The sequence below is a fragment of the Excalfactoria chinensis genome, chromosome 2 (genome assembly GCF_039878825.1).
Source record: "Excalfactoria chinensis isolate bCotChi1 chromosome 2, bCotChi1.hap2, whole genome shotgun sequence".
Classification (NCBI taxonomy): Eukaryota; Metazoa; Chordata; class Aves; order Galliformes; family Phasianidae; genus Excalfactoria; species Excalfactoria chinensis.
Genome location: NC_092826.1, coordinates 3,280,401 through 3,298,326, shown reverse-complemented (window position 1 = coordinate 3,298,326; position 17,926 = coordinate 3,280,401). Strand labels below are relative to the sequence as shown.

General features: G+C 44.4%; 1 protein-coding gene across 1 annotated transcript; it reads right to left on the bottom strand.

Annotated features, from left to right (window-relative positions):
• Positions 1-3,257: 3,257 nt before the first annotated feature.
• LOC140249218 (rho GTPase-activating protein 32-like) lies at positions 3,258-17,276 on the bottom strand. The gene is made up of 9 exons (XM_072330616.1): positions 17,226-17,276; positions 16,961-17,042; positions 16,341-16,484; positions 15,804-15,906; positions 15,511-15,643; positions 15,233-15,315; positions 14,763-14,870; positions 14,251-14,396; positions 3,258-3,532 (listed from the first exon to the last, which is right to left on the bottom strand). The coding sequence occupies exons 1-9, from the start codon at positions 17,274-17,276 to the stop codon at positions 3,258-3,260; spliced, it is 1,125 nt and encodes a 374-aa protein (XP_072186717.1).
• Between the last annotated feature and the right edge of the window lie 650 nt (positions 17,277-17,926).

The window sequence follows — 17,926 nt, the reverse complement described above, 5'->3', positions numbered from 1 at the left end:
CCTGTATCTGCTCTGACCATGGAATCATCAAATCATCAAATCATAGAATCATTAATGTTGGAAAAGACCATCTAGTCCAACCAGGAATCCTTTATGACAATAAAACTCCAGGTGTTATAATTGGACACAGTTAACTACCTTGACTATACACGTATAAGCTGCAGACAGTTAAAGATAGGAAAAACTAATCCTGTTCTTCATCACTCTGCTTTGGCTTGCTATGGTCTTGTATATATTTTCACAGGAATATTCCCATGATATTCAGAGCTGCATATTTTCATTTGAAAGGAGCCATTCAGTGACTTAACAACACATTACAATGCAAACAACTAACACCTCAGGCAGCAATTTCTCTTTATGGATTTCACATTCGTTTTCTATGGTGACATTGTTGTCAATGTTATTATTACCATCCCATCTCTGTCTCCGGGAAGACCCCCAGAGATCCTGAAGAAGCAACTACAAGAAGAGAACACTAGCCTCACTAGCAAATGAAGCCTCCATAGAGCTTGGAAATCCACAAAACCATTTTACATCAGTACAAAAGGAAAAAATAAAGGGTGTTGTGCTGTCGGTTTTTGGTTTTGTTTTGTTTTGTTTTCTTTATTTCTGGAAAAGGATTGCTGAACAGTAGCAGCAAAACTTCAAGAGGCTCTGAGGTCCGATATCCTGATCATTCTCATGATCTAATCTCTCCGCTTTACTAACAAAACAGATAACTAGAATCAGAGCATTAAGATTTTTGTACTGTGTGCACTGTTTTCTGTAATCATGTAAGTATAAAAAATGGAACAGATTTGCCTTCAATTCTCCCCCTTGCAAAATAATCTTTGGTCATATTTAATATTGTGTGTAGAAGCAGCTTCCTGATGTGTACAAACAACACCATAAACTTGGAGAACAACTCTTATTAGGAGTGGCTGAGTGAACTGGGATGGTTCAGTCTGGAAAAGAGGAAGCTCAGCTGAGAGATCGTTGTTCTCTACAACTCCCTTGAAACGAGGTTATGGTGAAGTGGCACTCTTCTTCCTCATAACAGCAGTAGGAAGAAAGGTAATGGTCTCAAGATGGAAGGCTCAGATTAGAAATCAGGAAAAAAATCTTTTCAGAAATAGTGATAAAGCACTGAAACTGGCTGCCCAGGGAAGTAGTACCTGAAGGTACCCAAGAGACTTGTAGATATGTCACTGAGGAACATGGTTTATTATGCATGGTGGGATGGGCTGATGTTTTGACCCACATTATGGGAGGGACATGAAAACATCAGTGTCCTAAAGGTCTTTTCCAACTTTAATGATTCTATGTTTCTATTGCTCTATGATTCCATGACTAGGTGATTTTATGCTTCTATGCCTCTCCCTTCTGCAAATAGCTTCATAAGTCCTGAGCTCCTTATAAGTGCTTGGACCAGAAGGATTTCTCAGAGGAATGAGAACTAGTTGCCCTGTATTACTGGAAATTTCCAGTCTGGAGACAGAAAGTCTTCAGATATATATAAGCCCACAGTAGTCCCGGTGCATACAAGAACTCATGTGCTGAAGTATTGTAGTATATAAGTAAAAGAACAAACAAGAACAGATTATTCAGAAATTTGCTGCCAGATATTAACATGGCAACAGACACCCCAGACAAGCATTTATTAGAGAAAGAGGGAGAATGTTTGTCAGAAATTTTTAGTTTATGCATGTTGTTCTTTTTGTCTCTTTTTCAGTCATTTTCCAGCAGGATCAAAATGTCTGCAAAAATACCAAAGTGTCTTTCAAACTTTGTTTTGCTGTTCATCTTCAACTGTATTGCCTGCGTTGAGTACCAAACTTCTTATGTGATGTATATTATTCCTCAGTGTTTGTCCTGGGTATCTTTTCTGTTATGTCCTAATCCACATCTTACCCCATTACTTCAGACTTTTGTCAATGTCTCATTATGATGCAGCTTTTCCTGTGCAACTAAAACCATCTCTGCTCTAGTTCTGTTTCATGCAGAGCGAGGGTTACACAAGAAAAGGGATGTTTCGATTCACTGACTGACCTATGAAGAGATAAACAGTTTTATTACAAATTGGCCAGAAGTTATCAATAATTTGCCCCTATGTGATCATCTGTTAATCCTTATAGTCAGAGCAAAGTCAAGGAAGGATGACCGTATAGGGTAATTTCCCTGCATTACACAAGGGTTTTTAATCCCTCTTTCCCATTTTTAACAAATTTCATAGCCTCTCACTTTTTATTCTGAAGGAATGTTTCATAGTCTCTCACCTTTTGTTTTGAAGGAGACTGTTTTCCTTCTGGTTATATGAACTGAGCCCTGCACATAATTGTTTCATCCAATACTTCAGATTAATTTAACCCTAAATCACAAATAGTCACACTTTATCAACCTACTTGATTCTTTCCCAAACAGGTTGGTTTAGATAACTACAGATATCAAACTGGTACCTGAACTCAGCCAGGAGAGTGACAAAGTTAATTTCCAAAATGCCACCTGAATTGGTGTTGATTAACCTAATCAGTTTTTGTTTGTTTATTTGTTTGTTTTATTAGAGTGTTGTTTTAATTAAAATAAATTTCAGTGCCGGAATACACAAAATGTACTAATTATAATAAAATAGAAATACAAGGTATTTATATTTCCAATCCACATAGTTAACTTCCAGAGAACTATTAGGCATATTTGGCTTAATTTCACTCTTTTATTTGTATTTCTTTCTACTTTCCCCTGTTAAAGATTTCATGGTGGATGTGAGAGCATCTCAGTATCCCAGAGTCTTGAAGGACAAGTTTGTGAATAAAGAAATGATTCTACTCAGAAATATGTAACCATTTTTTTTCCCAAAGTTTTAAAACTGAAAAAAATTAAGTTGATAGTATATCATCCATGTAGAGAAATGCTTGGTGCCATCCAACCATACAGTTCTTCTTCTTCTTTCCTGTAGCACCCTTTCAGATACTGAAAGGCTGCTCTCAGGTCACCTTGGAGCCTTTTGTACTCCAGGCTGAACAGCCCCAGCTCTTTCAGCCTGTCCTCATAGGAGAGGTGTTCCAGCCCTTGAATCAGTTATATGGCCTTTCTCTGTACATGCTCCATGTCTCTCCTGTACTGAGGACACTGCATCTGGATGCAGTACTCCAGATGAGACCTCATCAGCACAGAGCAGAGGGGCAGGATCACCTCCCTTGCCCTGCTGGCCACGCTTCTTTTGATGCAGCCCAGGGTATGGTTAACTTTCTGGGCTGTGAGAGCACACTGCTGGCTCATGTTCAGCTTCCCACCAACAGTAACCCCAGGTATTTTTTGTCAGGACTTTGCTCAATCCTTTCCTTCACCAGTTTGTACTGGTAATGGGGGTTGCCTTGATCCAGGTGCAAGATCTTACATTTGGATTTGTTGACGCTCATGAGGTTCACCTGGTCCCACTGCTCAGAACTGTCAGGGTCCCTCTGGATGGCATCCAGTCTGAGGTATCTTTGCTTACAATCAAACGTTTTAGCAACCTTGACCTTCAACTTGGAACAATCAAACACCGTAACTACTTCTGAAAGGACATGTGAAGTTGCTAAGTGTTGCCCTCAAACCCATCACTGAGCCTTTGTCCATTCTGTTATTGCTCTAAGATATTTTCAATAATAATGCCTTTGCAGAAGAGGAAGAAATATTTCAACCTTTTCCTCTGCATTCAGAATTTGGTCTTTTCCTTCCTTAGACTCTAATCTCTAAGCTGAATTACTTTGAGTTGTGAGTCAGCTCACAACATAAATACAGCTGGAGAGTATACAAATGACTCTGCTCATTGCAGTGGTGCAATTTCCCATTACTTCTAATTAAAGCTTCCTCTTAAGAAATCCTACTATCTGAAAAGCTACAAGCTTGTGTTCTTATTACTACAAAGGGACAGTAGTGTGGATGAGGGCTGCCCCGTTCCTACTGAATACATTCAATCAGGCATTTCCCTTTCACTGGAAGCTTGATCCAGGACTTTGCCTTGTTCATGTGCACGGTGCTTTCTCACTTCATTGTGTGCAGGGTGATTTCCCAAATAAGTCAAGATTTGCAGCATTTCCTTTCCAAAAAGAATTGAAGGTAGGGAATAAAGTGAGGAGGAGAGAGATAGATTACATCTGTATACGCTGATACATCTTTGCCTCATAGCAGGAAATAATCAAACACCTGTCTTAGTTCCTGGTGTTGTGCAAAGAGAAGCTCCTCATGAAAGATGAATTTCTTCCTCAAGTTCTATTTATCACAATACCGGTCTGTTTATCAGTTTTCTGTTTTGGACCCCTCACTATAAGAAAGGTATTGAGGTCCTAAATCTTGTCCAGTGAAAGGCAACAAAGCAGTGAAGTATTTGAACCATGACTTATGAGGAGTGGCTGAGGGAACTATGAATGTTTAGTCTGAGGAAGAAGAGCCACAGGAGACCTAATTGCTCCCTACAACTTCCTGAAAAGAGGTTGTAGCAAGATGGGGATCTACCTCTTCTCCTGGGTAACAGTTCACATATAGAATTACCCAGGTTGGAAAAGACCTCGAAGATCATCAAGTCCAACCTCAGCCTAACCATAGTACCCTAACTCTAACAACCCTCTGCTAAATCATATCTCTGAGCACCACATCCAAATGGCTCTTAAACACTTCCAGGGATGGTGACTCAGCCACCTCCCTGGGGAGCCTTTTCCAGTACTTAACGACCCTTTCTGTAAAGAACTGTTTCCTAGTGTCCAACCTAAATGTGATAAGTGATGGCCTCAAAGAATATTCAGAAATATAAGTGTGAGGTGCCACTTCTCTCTTGCTAGTGCAAAAGCAGATCAAACCTCTGCAAATCAGGAACAAAATGATACAGATTTTGCAGAGCACTCCATAGCTGGGACAGCAGGAGGGCTTAGCCTGCTGTGCATATCAAAGTGTCTCTTGTATGCCTTGTCTCACTGCAGCTTTAAGAAATTCCTGAGGAGAGGAGCTGCCTTAACAGCAAGTTGTACCACTTTTAAAGCTGCATTTGTATCGCTCACACAGCAAGAGCTCTTGTCACATGGAAGCCATCGAATCAAAACACTGACATGGCAAGAGAATAAGGCGAGATAATGAAATGAGAAATTAAGAGCATGAAAAGTAAATTCTCTAGAAAAGCTGACACTTCATAACACTTCAAGTGAGCACTTGCCTGTATTTCAAAGTCGACCGATAAGAAATTATTTGCTTTTCTTATGTAACAGAAATAGATAAAGAATTCTGTTTGGATAGGAAAAGATTCCACTAGGCTGCAATTTACGTATGAATGCTCAATATTTAAGAAAATTGCTTCTTTTACTTTGTCATCTGGCATAAATGTATGTTAAAGAGGGATTCATGAGAAAAAAAAACATGCAGCACATGAGCTCATCTCACATAATCCTGATCTCTCCAGGCAGGTGTTTTGCATCCTATTAGGAGATGGCACATCGAACTGCAGGAGGCTTACCACATGGATTGTGTTGTTCTCCCCTGAAAACACAGCACAAGGATCTCACCCCTCCCCCTAGAAACAAGTTTCCATTTGCTATACGTGCACTCACTGTATTGATAGTCATTCGAGCTACCAGGCATGTAGTTGTCCAGAGATTAATGACTTTAACAAGGCTTGTGAAGGACATGGAGAATATGCCCCACAAGGAGCAACTGAAGGAACTGGGGCTGTTTAGTCTGGGGAAAAGGAGGCTGAGAGGAGACTTTATTGCTCTCTGCCAATATCTGAAAGGTGCTTCCAGCGAGAGCAGAGTTGGTCTCTTCTCACTGGTGACAGGATGAGAGAAAATGGCTTCAAGTTGCACCAGGGTAAGTTTAGGTTGGATATCAGGAAAAGCTTCTTTACAGAAAGAGTTATTAAGCACTGGAATAGGCTCCCCAGGGAGGTGGCTGAGTCCCCTTCCTTGGATGTATTTAATAACTGTTTGGTGCTGAGGGACATGATTTAGTGGGGGGTTGTTAATTAGGATAGTATGGTTATGTTGTTTTTGGACCTGATGATCTTTAAGGTATTTTCCAACCTGAGCAATGCTATGATTCTATGACTTCTAGTTTGCATTACTATGAATAAGATGAGAACTACGGAGCTCCTCTCACACCCTCTAACATCCATGGATGGCTCTGCAGGCTGCTGCAGGGGTCCTTGTGTCCTTGAGGAAAGCTAAGAGCTTTGCAGGACAGAGTTGTGTTACAGATAAAGAGGCAATAATTTCTTCTGCCATTGTAGTGTGGAGATGATCTGATGAAAGATCTGCAGATAGATGAAACTGAAGAGAGACCTATATGTACTTATGGCAACTTAAGACAGAACTTATGTGTACAGACTTAAGAGAACAACTCAAAATAACTCCTCTTGCCTGAAATGCTACCTGGGAACGTGTTGGAGAATTTTTTATTATTATTACTATCTTTATTTTGCACATTTTCCTGGAAAATGTACTCAGTCCCCAATGCATCCTTTCCTAGAAAATGTACTCATTCAGTCCCTCAGTTTCTGGTATGTACTATATCCAGGTATGTTGTCACCTTTGCTGACCGGAGAAGCTTTATTTTTTCATCTTGTTTGAAACTTTTCAAACTAAACCAGAGAATTTAAGTTTAATTAAGATAAGACCAAAGTGAATGTCTGTATGCCCCTGTAAGGGACCCTTCTGTATTCCTAGAATCTCCTGGAAAAATCCAGTTCATTTAACACATTGACCTTAATATTTTTTCCCAGCCACAGTGAGAGGAGGATTTGCTCCCTTTTTAATACAGTACTTTGTTGGTAAGGATGATCTCTGAATAAGTGGGATAAGCTAACACCAGACTTCCTCTAGCTAAATAATAGAATCATTAAGTTTAGAAAAGAACTCCTTGATTTTCTAGTCTAACAATCCACCTACCTCCAATGTTGCCCACTAAACCATATCCCAAAGTATTTCATCTTTCCCTAAACACCTCCAGAGATGATGACTTCACTGCCTTGGTGGGCAACCAGTTCCAGTGCACTGCTACTCTTTATGAGAAGAAACTTATTCTACTATCCAACCTGAAACTCCCCCTGTGCAACTTGAGGCCATTACATCTTGTCCTGTAGCTGAAGATTTTGAGTGCAAGTTTTCATTTCCATGGATTAGGATACAGGCTAAGCTGTTGTCCTGTTGGAAGGACACAAAGGAAACAGGACCCCAATACCTGTTATCAGATATCAGGTGGATTAGTTTCTAATTTTATCTACTGAAATCTCTTTTGGTTACTTGTAGAACAGGAGGTAATGTCCTTAAGTTGTGCCAGGAGAGGTTCAGGTTGAGTATTAGGAAAATTTTATTCTCAGAAGGGGTGGCAATGCTTTGGAACAGGCTGCCCAGGGAAGTGGTGGAGTCCCTGATATAGCACTGAGGGACATGGTTTAGTGGGTATGGTGGGGATGAGTCAATGGTTGGACTACACAACCTCTGTGATTCTATGATGCTAGGATTTGTGAAGACATAAGCAGATATCACCCTGAGTAACGTGCTCTGGTTGACCCTGATCTGAGAAGGAAGTTGAACTAGATGATATCCAGAGGTACCTGCCTGCTTCAGTGACTCAGCCCATCCCTGGAAGATGAGAGATTCCTGGATAAATGTTGGGAGCAATATTCAAATTTAATTTCTAAGCACCAATATAATATTACAAAGTCATTTTCGCTCTCCCTGATAATGCTTGGGGGCTCAGCCATACCAGGTCTATATGCACAGTTGGTACAGTATTAACATGCAGTTAGCATAGCTCAATGGTAGCTGATATGCGTCAGAGATCAGTGCTTCCAGCTCAGAGCTTGCCGAGGCAGATGGACTTACTGACTTTCTGTCTTTGTTATCTCATGGATTTCACTGTACAGTGTAATTTTATCTCTCACTATCTTGTTTGTAAATAGGTGATAATTCGTCCACAGCTTTCAAGTGAGCTGATAAAATAAATGGAGAGATTTCTTGTAAAATATTTGGATTATCTTCTAACCTCCAGGTCATATGCCTTCCCATTCTTGATTGGGCAGAACAACTAGCTCCTTTTGACTCTATATGAATATTCCCCCAAAACATACTTCTTGTGAGAGATGGTAGAGGTGGGTGAAGCTCAGAAATAAAGGGAGTAACAGATTCTCCTCCAGGAACAGCAATAATAGAGGCTACATGGTGCCTGGGTTAGTTCATTCAAGAATCTAAGAAGTGTTCCCTCCATGTTGTTCTCATGTGCTTGCTCTTATAAATGAAGCTTATCATTCATGCTTACTTGTGGATTTGACCAGCTGCACTCTTTGATAGCTGAGAGAATTTCTATCAAAACACTATTTAAAAGCTCCAGTCATTCAAGGAACTTCAGGCTTAAGGTCTGGGATTTTAAAATACATAAATATACAAGTTATATATGTTATATTTATTTGACTACCTTCTATATTTAGTTTACATAGCACCTGGTCAGGGAAAGTATAAAGTCCTCCCAGCTCCCAGTCTTAGCCACAAGTTACCTAGAAAAGACAAAGCTTTCATTCTCTGCCTTGAGGATTAGATATAAAGGATCCTGACACCTTGGGAGGTATATTCTTTTTCTGTTAGTGTTTGTTTGTTTGTTTGTTTGTTTGTTTGTTTGTTTGTTTTTTGTGTGTATGTTTTTATTATTATTGTTCTGTTCTTCCTTGCTTACTATGGAAGCTGGAGAAAACTACAAGGTATAAAACGTCCCATCTATTCTAAAGCTTAATGCCCTTCTTAAATGGTTTAATATGTTCTGAATTGGATAACAGGGAGAAGTGTTTGGAGGCTGAAAGAATGTCTTGCATGTTGTTGTGTAGGCCCTTTATTGCTGTACACTGAAGTCTGTATAAGGACTTGTTCTCCAAACCATCTGAATATTTGTTTACCATGATGCGACAGCTGTCTCCTTTGTAAAGAAGGAAGCAAGAAAGAGACTACATTAAATTCATTCATTCCTAGCAGAAAGGAAACAAACAAAGAAAAGAAAGAATCTTTAACCTGCTGTTACCCAAGTTTGGAAATAAAAAAATCACTGTTTAGAAATACCTGGAAAGTAAGCACACCATTCAGGAAAGTCAAATAAATGTGGTGCAAAGCAAACTGTCCCTGCCTTTGCCAAATCAGGCCTTCACTAGCCAAAGGATCCCTCAACTGTTTTTCTTGTAGTGATACAGAAATTCCTTTTATGATTCTACTATTCTCATTAGTTATTTTGGAAGATTATCTCCAATCCAGCAACTCAAAGATTTTTGGGTATACTTGTATACTTCTGGTCCCAGTTCACCTTGCTGAACCTGTCACACAGCTTTCTTCTGCTCCAGATAAGGACAGATAAGGCAGTCAAAGTGAAGATTCTAGAAGAACTCTTTTTTTAGGTAAGTACTAGGATTAGATCAAACACTGAGAAAAAGAAACAGAAATGAGCATTTACCTTGACCATCCAAAAGAAGATTTTTTGGTATTTCTCTGCAGTGCTAGCATCTTGTGTATTGAGAGCAAATGAATCTCCTGGACAAGAAAGCAAATCATTACAGTGATTTAATCATGTTGGATGAATCATTTTAGATACTGAGTGGGTCATGGGACAAGCTAGAAGGAAAGATGACTTGTCAAGGTTATTTCCAGCTTAATTTTACATTTTTCTATGATTTGTAGCATTGGTCAAGTTCATTATCGGAATCTGAGTTTTCCATTTGAGTTTCCTTGTGGGTCTGGCAATATTTTCCTCTTCCTGTGCTGTCAGTCTTCACACTGCATTACACCATCCTCAGTAAATATGAACTAATTTAACTCAGGAAAGAGCAGGAAACTTCAAGGAGAGAAAAGGAGGTGATAAGCTAGAATTAAATGCTTCACATCTGAAGGTGCTGCAGTAGATTTAGCTCTTTAACCAAGGAAGAGCGTAGTCATCACCAGTGGAGAGGATTGACCTTGGATGTCTGCCTGGTGCCCACCAAGGTACTTTCACAATCAGCAGGACAAGGGGAGAAAATAAGCTGAAAAACTGCATGAATGAGATGAAACCAGGGAGATCACTTACCTGTTAGATATGGACAAAAGAGAGTTGTATCAGGGAAGATTAATTTGTTGCCCAATTAAAATTGACTAGTATGGCAAGAAACAAAGACACAACTAACACCTGTCACAGAACGATAGAATCATGAAAGCTGCAAAAGACCACTTAGATCATCTAGTCCAATCATCACCACCATGTCCACTAAGTCTCCTCTCCTCCTCTCCTCCTCTCCTCCTTCTTCACTGACCTTGGTGATTGCAGGGCTGTTTGTCTCACATCATTCTCGCTCATAGCTCTCACATTTGCTATGCAGTGGTTTTAACCTTCCTTAAAGAAGTTATCACAGAAGTGCCAGCAGCATCACTCCTTGACTCAGCTTTGGCCAGCACTTGAACTGGCTCTGTCTGACATGAGGCAACTACTGGCCTCTTAAACCCTGCAGCCTCTTTGCTGCCACAATCCAGACATTAGACATGTAACACAACCAGAGAAAAATATATAACTTAAAATTATGTAGTGCTTTTATTGAAAATCTCTTTTTAATCCCTGTGTTTGGCTCAGTATTTCATGACCTTTACCACAGTACTCTCTTTTTTTCCCACAGCATCACTTCGTGTTTGTCATCTTGGATCTCTTCATGCTTGGATCTGAATCGATAAGTGAAAAAGCTGCATTTGACAGTCCTTTCCAGATGTGCCTGTTTGACTCCAGCTGGTGAAGTTGTTTCTCAAGACTTGCTTCCTCTCATTCATGTTCTTTCACACTGAACTATAAAATCAGCTCCCAACTCCCGGTCTTTAGGATAAGTGGCACCTTTTTGAATTTCTGATGGGTTTCAGCTTGAGCTAGACGCCATGAAGATGAACAGCAGGAAGTCAGTGAGAGAATTGTTTAAGGATATAGAAAATGAGGGATGGTTGAGTGTCAGGGAGTAATTTGTTTCCTCAAGGCATAATAAACCCGCAGGATAAACTTTCATCTCCACTGATCACAGCAAGGTGGTGGTGATAGTTAAGAATAGAAAAGCAGGTTTCAATGTAACAGAACGTTGCTGGAAAAGCTAAATAAAAGCCAATACTTGGCATTACAATTCAGGGCAGATAGCAGGCCAAATCTTCACTGAGCTGAGAAAGTAGCAGGATCTTTGGCAGGTACAAGTGGAGTTAAGACACAGTATTTATGTGAATGAATCACCGCATCTTTCTGTTTTGCAAAAGGTGATGCTGATCTCTTAAAAGAGGCCTACATATCCCACAAAGACTTCTGTCCACATTTCTAGTGCTTCTACCAGGAAGTTTCAGGGAAAATATCAATTCATTGTTCCTGTAATGTTTCCTTTGAATCTTGTTAGATTTGATGAACTTTGCTGAATTCAAGGCAGGGTTTCCATGGAAACTTTGACAGTTTTTCAACAGTGCTCTGTGATGTCTACAGCTCCAAGGCAAATCAGTTACATGGATTAACTGAAAACCAAGGATTCTTTTACATCAGGGTCTCCATCTCAGGGAGATGCCCTCTGTGAGGACAGTTCTTGAAATGAAGAAAAGGCAATGGGCCACAGTCCAGGCTGGTGACTATTTGAATTGCAGCCTGACTCCAAGTCACCCTCCAAGAGACTCAGCTTCTCGTCAGTGACACTGACTTAGTCCTGCTCGGAAGTGCCGCTGTCAAGCCACTCAGGCTGTGTTTGGGCTGGGATGCACTGCAAATGCACCGGGCCACAGTCCAGGCTGGTGACTCTGGTTTCTGGCAGGCTCAGATCAACCCCTTCTGCAGAGCTGGTAGAAACGAGCGCCTGAACAACGATGACATCCTCTCTGTTGCTGCTGTCACATGGAATGCTGTCATTTGAGTTGCAGCCTGTCTCCAAGACCCCCTCCAAGAGGCTCAGCTTCTCATCTGTGACAATGACTTGGTCCGTCTTGGTGCTGCCACTGTCAGGGCACTCGGGCTGTGTTTCGGCTGGGCTGCCCTGCAAATGCACTGGGCCACAGTCCAGGCTGGTGACTACGGTTTCTGGCAGGCTCAGATCAACCCCTTCAGAAGAGCTGGTAGAAACGAGCGCATGAAAAACGATGACCTCCTCTCTGTCGCTGCTGTCACACGGAATGCTGTCATTTGAGTTGCAGCCTGACTCCAAGTCCCCCTCCAAGAGGCTCAGCTTCTCCTCTGTGATGATGACTTGGTCTTGCTTGGAGGTACCGCTGTCGGGGCACTCGGGCTCTGTTTGGGCTTGGCTGCACTGCAAATGCTCCGGGTCACTGACCAGGCTGGTGACTACGGTTTCTGGCAGGCTCAGGGCAGGCCCTTCTGCAGAGCTGGGAGAAATGAGTGCCGGAACAATGATGACATCCTTCTCTCTGTCACTGCTGTCACTCAGAAGGTTGTCATTTGAATTGCAGTGACTTGTGCTTCCCGTGAGCTTTCCATTCACGGAAGCACTCTCCATGCAATCAGCAACTGACATGGCTCTTCTGGACTCAGAAGGGGTTGATTCACCTAAGAAGGAGAGGATACACAGAGGTCATTGTCCAACTTTCTCTGCCCATGGAGGCAAAGGCTGGGTTCTGCCTGTCAAGTAGGCTTCAAACAGCTTGAGAGGCTCCTTTGGGAAAACAGGGCTCAGCTGAAGATTCTACCTGTGTTGCAGACAAGCAGTGTTTTGAAAGCTGGATTTGCACCCTTACCTGCCAGGACCACGAGATCTGCTTCTGTGGGCTCCCTGGCACTGCGCTGCAGTTGATGGTTGGACACAGAGGATGGTCTGCGCAGGCAGAAGCAGGACCACCAGCTGCCAGCTGGTGATTCCTTCTTCTTTCTGGGAGAACGTGGTCTGGAGAGAAAACAGAGCATGCTGTCAGTCGTGGTGCAGGGTGAGGGAAGAGCTGCACCGAGCCCATGCCAATAGTTGCCCGTTCCTGGCACTGCCTGATTTCTGCTGAAACACAGCTTCAAAACGCGCTCTGTTGCAAACAGCAGAGGACGCTTCCATTCCTACAGCTCAGCCCTCAAGTCCTGCTGGCTACATTCCTCTCAATGATGTCAAGCAAGAAGCAGAGCAGGAGAGCAAAGGCTCCACAGCTGGACAGGACAGGAGCTATCAGGCGTAACTGCTTTCTAAGGAACTGTGCAGCCATAAGGGAGGCTCAAAAGCACCTCTGACTCTTACGCTAACACCTCCTCGGCCTCAGCTCACTGCCATCTTTAATTTCTAGTGCCAGCAAGTCTGAACAACAGCTCTGCTTAGAGGAGAATCAGAACTGGTTTCAGGCATGTGGCCCTGAAATCTGGAAAACACCAACGTTTCCAGGTACAGCAAGCATAGTCCAGGATAGACGTCAGTGTGGCTTTCTGCATCTCGTGACTGCCTGCCCAACCAGGAAGGAAAGGCACCCTTTATGGATCCACTGAGCCCATCGAGCAACTGTATGATAGTTGAAGAGATATAGTGGAAGTTGAAGAGATAGTTGGAGATATAGTGGACAAAAAGTAAACCAATAAAGCCCACCTGACCGATGATGATAGGGGCTGGAAAGGGAAGTCCTCTTTACCTTTCAGATGGAAAATCAAGGATTGTATGGAATCTCCCAGGTCCGGCTGTGGGGCCTTCCTCCACTTCGATCTCACTGCTAGGTGTCACTGCAGGAGAGCTGCTCTGGCCTCTTCTCAGAGCCTGTGCCTCCTGCAGGGTGAGCAGCTTTGTGGCACACACAGACTTGGGCCCAGGTGGAGAATTGTGCCCTGCAAGGGAAAACCACAGGTAAGAGGGAGGATCAGAAAGCAGCAGCACAGCCATCCTAGTTCTGCATTTTTCTCAGACTTCCTTATCCAAGACACTGGAAGAAGAGGAGCTCAGAGTAACCTCATGCTCAGAGGTATGCTTGTAGCAAAGGACACAGTCATAATTAAGACCAGCTCACTGTATCAAAACAGGCATAAAAAAATAAAATAAAATAAAATAAAAAACCTAGAAAATGGATCTGGGAACTCAGAAAGCTTTGCTGCCACACTTCAATCATGGTTCACCCCCATTCAAAACATCCTAAAGGCAGGGATGGTTTTCTCCATGTAAAGTCTGTCCTCGGACATTCTCAGGATCCAGCAACAGGGTGCCATATTCTCATCTAAGCCCGGAAGCCTCCTGTCCCATTGAGAGTCAAAGCGTATTTGAAAGATCTTGGAGAAGGCCTGGATTGGATCAAGATCAAGCTAATGGAGGAAGACGCTCACCTGCTCCCTCTCCCATGGCTGACGTGGCGTTGGAGCAGAAGAGGACTTCTGTGTGGCCAATGAGGAATTCCACCACAGCCGTCTGCGTCTGCACTTCCAAGCAGGCAGCTCCTCCACTGGCGCAGGGAGACTGGCTCTGCTGGGATCTGAAGAAAAGGCAGATTTTACAAGTCATTCCTGCAAGACTGTTTCCCCAGGTCTGAATTTTTGCAGCCCAAAGCCGTCCAGCTGGGCTCTGGAGACTTCCACAGTGGTCAATCAGCAATGCCACTGACAAAATTCTCCTGGATGATCAAGGACGCAGCAGTCCCAGCTCAACAAGGGAGCAGAAACTGTCGTCTAGAAATTGTGCCCCTGGGTTGGGGGAGAGCAGTCCAGGCTCCTCCTCTGCTGCCAGCCACTTCTGGCAGCTTTTACAGGAGAAGAGCACACTAGATGAAGAAGAAGGGAAGATTGCTTTCTTTAAGGAGAGCAGAACTAAGCGTTGTGCTTAAACAGAAAAAGAGGTTTACCTTAAGAGGTTTGGAGCCCACACGATTGCTAAATTCTTAGCATCCATGTTGGTCACCGAGCAGTTGGCAGCGAGAGACGCCAAGTGCCTGATCAGGTACTCGAGTGTCCTGGAAAACAAGAGGGGCAGAAGTTCAGCACCAAAAAGCAAGCCGTGCTGCAGTGCCCTAAACAAACCTCACTTCATACAAGTTGATGTCATTGCAACCGTCCCTGAATAGGAAGTAGATAAAACGTTCCCAGTGTCACAATGCTGCAGCACCAAGCCCCACAAAGCACAGCTGCAGCCACCGGCTGCACCAACCGTGCTCTCGTGCCAAGGAACTGACCCAATGAATTGACCCAATGCAGCCTTCAGCAGCTTCAGCGTGCAGACGCATGATGCTGCTGGTGTGAGGCAACACCTGGAATCGCATCATCGCCCTCTGAAAGGCAGCAGGGCTGAGCTCAGCAGACCAAGCGCAGCACTGACCTGTAGTGAGGAGCGGGCAGCTGCTGGATGGTGTCCTTCATTCTGACCAACCGCTCCTCCTCTGTACCAGCACAGGCAGCGTCCTGGAAAAAGGCAGGAAGGGATTCAGACACCAGTCAGCCAAGATAGCTGCCACAGGTTTGGGAACCGTGGGGATAGCGTGCTGGTGGTCAGCACCAAGGCAGACTTGATGCCTTCCAAGAGGCATCAGGGGAACACTGCAGCACACAGCCTGTGTCATCAAGGCCAAGCAGTGCAAGACATTGCCCTGTGCTTACCGTGAACTTGTCATACAGCTGGTTTGTCAGGAGAGGGTTCGGGAGCTCCCTGAAGTACATCTTACATAGGGAGCTCACGCTGTGAATGTCACGGACGCTGAGCTCGGGCACCTGCTCTGAATCAAATTCATGGCTGCAGAGAAGGACACAGAATTGGGCAGAGGGCTTTGAGAAAGACGAAAACAAGTCCAAAGCCACACCAAATACAGTCAAGACAAGGAAGGGCTTCCTCTGAACACCCGCAGCATGGCACGTGCCTCTACTGACAGCTATGTCAGTCGCAGCACTCTTACCGTAGTCGCTGGATCTTGGACGCCACGCCGGACAGGCGGTAGATCCCCCGCACCACGCCATGCTGCTCGATGAAATCAGCGCAGCTCTGCAGGACCTGGGGGACTACAGAACAAGAGCGAGCCGTTAGCTGAGCTTCTTACTCAAGTCCTGGTTCAGGCCGTGCTCTTCTCCCATCCCATCCACTAAGCCCAGCCGGGCTTCAGCTTGCTTCCTCCTTAGAGGAGAAAGCTGGCAGAGACAGCTGTGAGGAAACTGCACAGAGATGTCTTCCTGGCTTTCCAGAAATGCCATGACCTATCAGCAGACTGGAGAAAGGAATTCTGGCAAAGCCACAGACACTGCAAGTCCCATCACAGCTCCCTCGGGAATGGAGGAATCCAATCTCACAACCAGAAGAGCTAGGAAAAGGATGCAGTATGCTCTCTGTGGGCAGAAGGATTCCTACGTTTTCAGGATGAAACAATTGCTGGATATGATCTCCCTTTCATCTTCAGATGCCCAACCGAGGAAGATCTCAGGAATGGGCTGTTCCTTACCATCACGGCCAGAGTGGAGAAGGTGCTCCCCCAGGTCACACCCAAACACCCCTTCCTTCTCCGGCTCCGGCTGCTCCGATCTCCTGGGGCGGGCCTTCACCAAGGACCGAAGGAAGGGTGTGAGCTTGCCCCGTTTCTTCGGCACTGCACAACAAAACAAAGAAACCAGTTCGTTTCAGGCTTGGATCGGCTGGACAAGGCCGAGCGTAACGCATTCGACCGAGCACGTAACAATGGGAAGAACATTCCCAACAAGGACACGCTGTAACGGTTTTTCCCCATCCCTGCAAGTCCCCAAGGCCAGGTCGGAAGGGGCCCTCGATAGCCTGCTCTCGTCTCCTACAAAATGCAGAGGCTGGCGACCCAGACTGAGGCAGGGGCCTTGGAGCCTGAGGATCCTTTCGGCCCCTTCCAATGCCAAGCCATTCCAGGAGGGTTCTATGACTTCCCCAAGCCCAATAATAAACACAGTGGGATTGGGCCAGATCTCTGCGTGTTCCCATGGAGCTTAATGCAGTCCTCCTTGCTAATCTTGCTCAACTCGGGCATTAACGAAACCCCTGAAAGCCACGCTCTGACCCCAGTTTACTAACCCGCAGTATCAAATGTAACATGTGTACCTGGCTTTCGCAATGAATTAACGATGGACTCAGGAACTTCTCCGCTAATGAGTTCCACGCACTCACTAGGGAAAGATCCCACCTGTAACAAGAACAAAAAGACAGGTGGGCATTAGCCTGATCCCAGAGCCAAAGGAAGTTCCTCTGACACTGACACAGGGCAACCGTTTGTGTCCGGAAGCCATCCTGTGCAGGCAGAGCAGCTCCAAGCTGAGATTCCTGACTCTACTGAAGTTGCGCTCTCTAGTTGGAAGCATGTGCATACCTGAAAGCCAAGCTTGCCTCTCCACCAGGGGCTCAGCTCCTTTGGTGGCATAGCAATAATGCACACCATGTCTCCCACCTGCAAGAGACCAAAACGGCAACCCTAGCTTCAGCACAGCTGGGAGGAAAACACAGCTCAAATAACTGCCTTCTTCTGCGACACAGAATATCCTAAAGCTTGACAGCAATTGCACCAATGCAGCCCCCAAGGCATTTTCCCTTCTAAAACTGAACTTGGAGGTACAGGAGGTAGAAAACATACACAATACAGCCGTGCAGTAGGAAATGGGTCTCAAAAGCAGCAGGCTCTCTGCCAAAGGCTACGCAAGAGCTCCAGTTGAACCACGGGCATCAGTTAGCAGGGCTTTCTGAACACATCTGCACACTTCACACTTGGTCTGCTGCTGCTCAGAGACCGGGCTCCCATACTGGGCAGGATCTGCTTGGTCAGGAGGTTCAAATGCCCAGTCAAACCAAACTGGAGAGATGGCTGAACTGCTCCCAACCCAGCACAAGTCTAAGCTGGAACCAAACCTCTGAAGCTTCACCTCAGGAGACATTCTGAAGGTGTCTGAGAATATTCCTGAGGCATTCACACCCTAGACTCTCCCATGCATGACAACAAGGAATGCCTGTAACTGCTTACCTCCAGGGAGACTTCATCCGGAGCCTGGGCAACGTAACGCTTAATAACATGGGCTG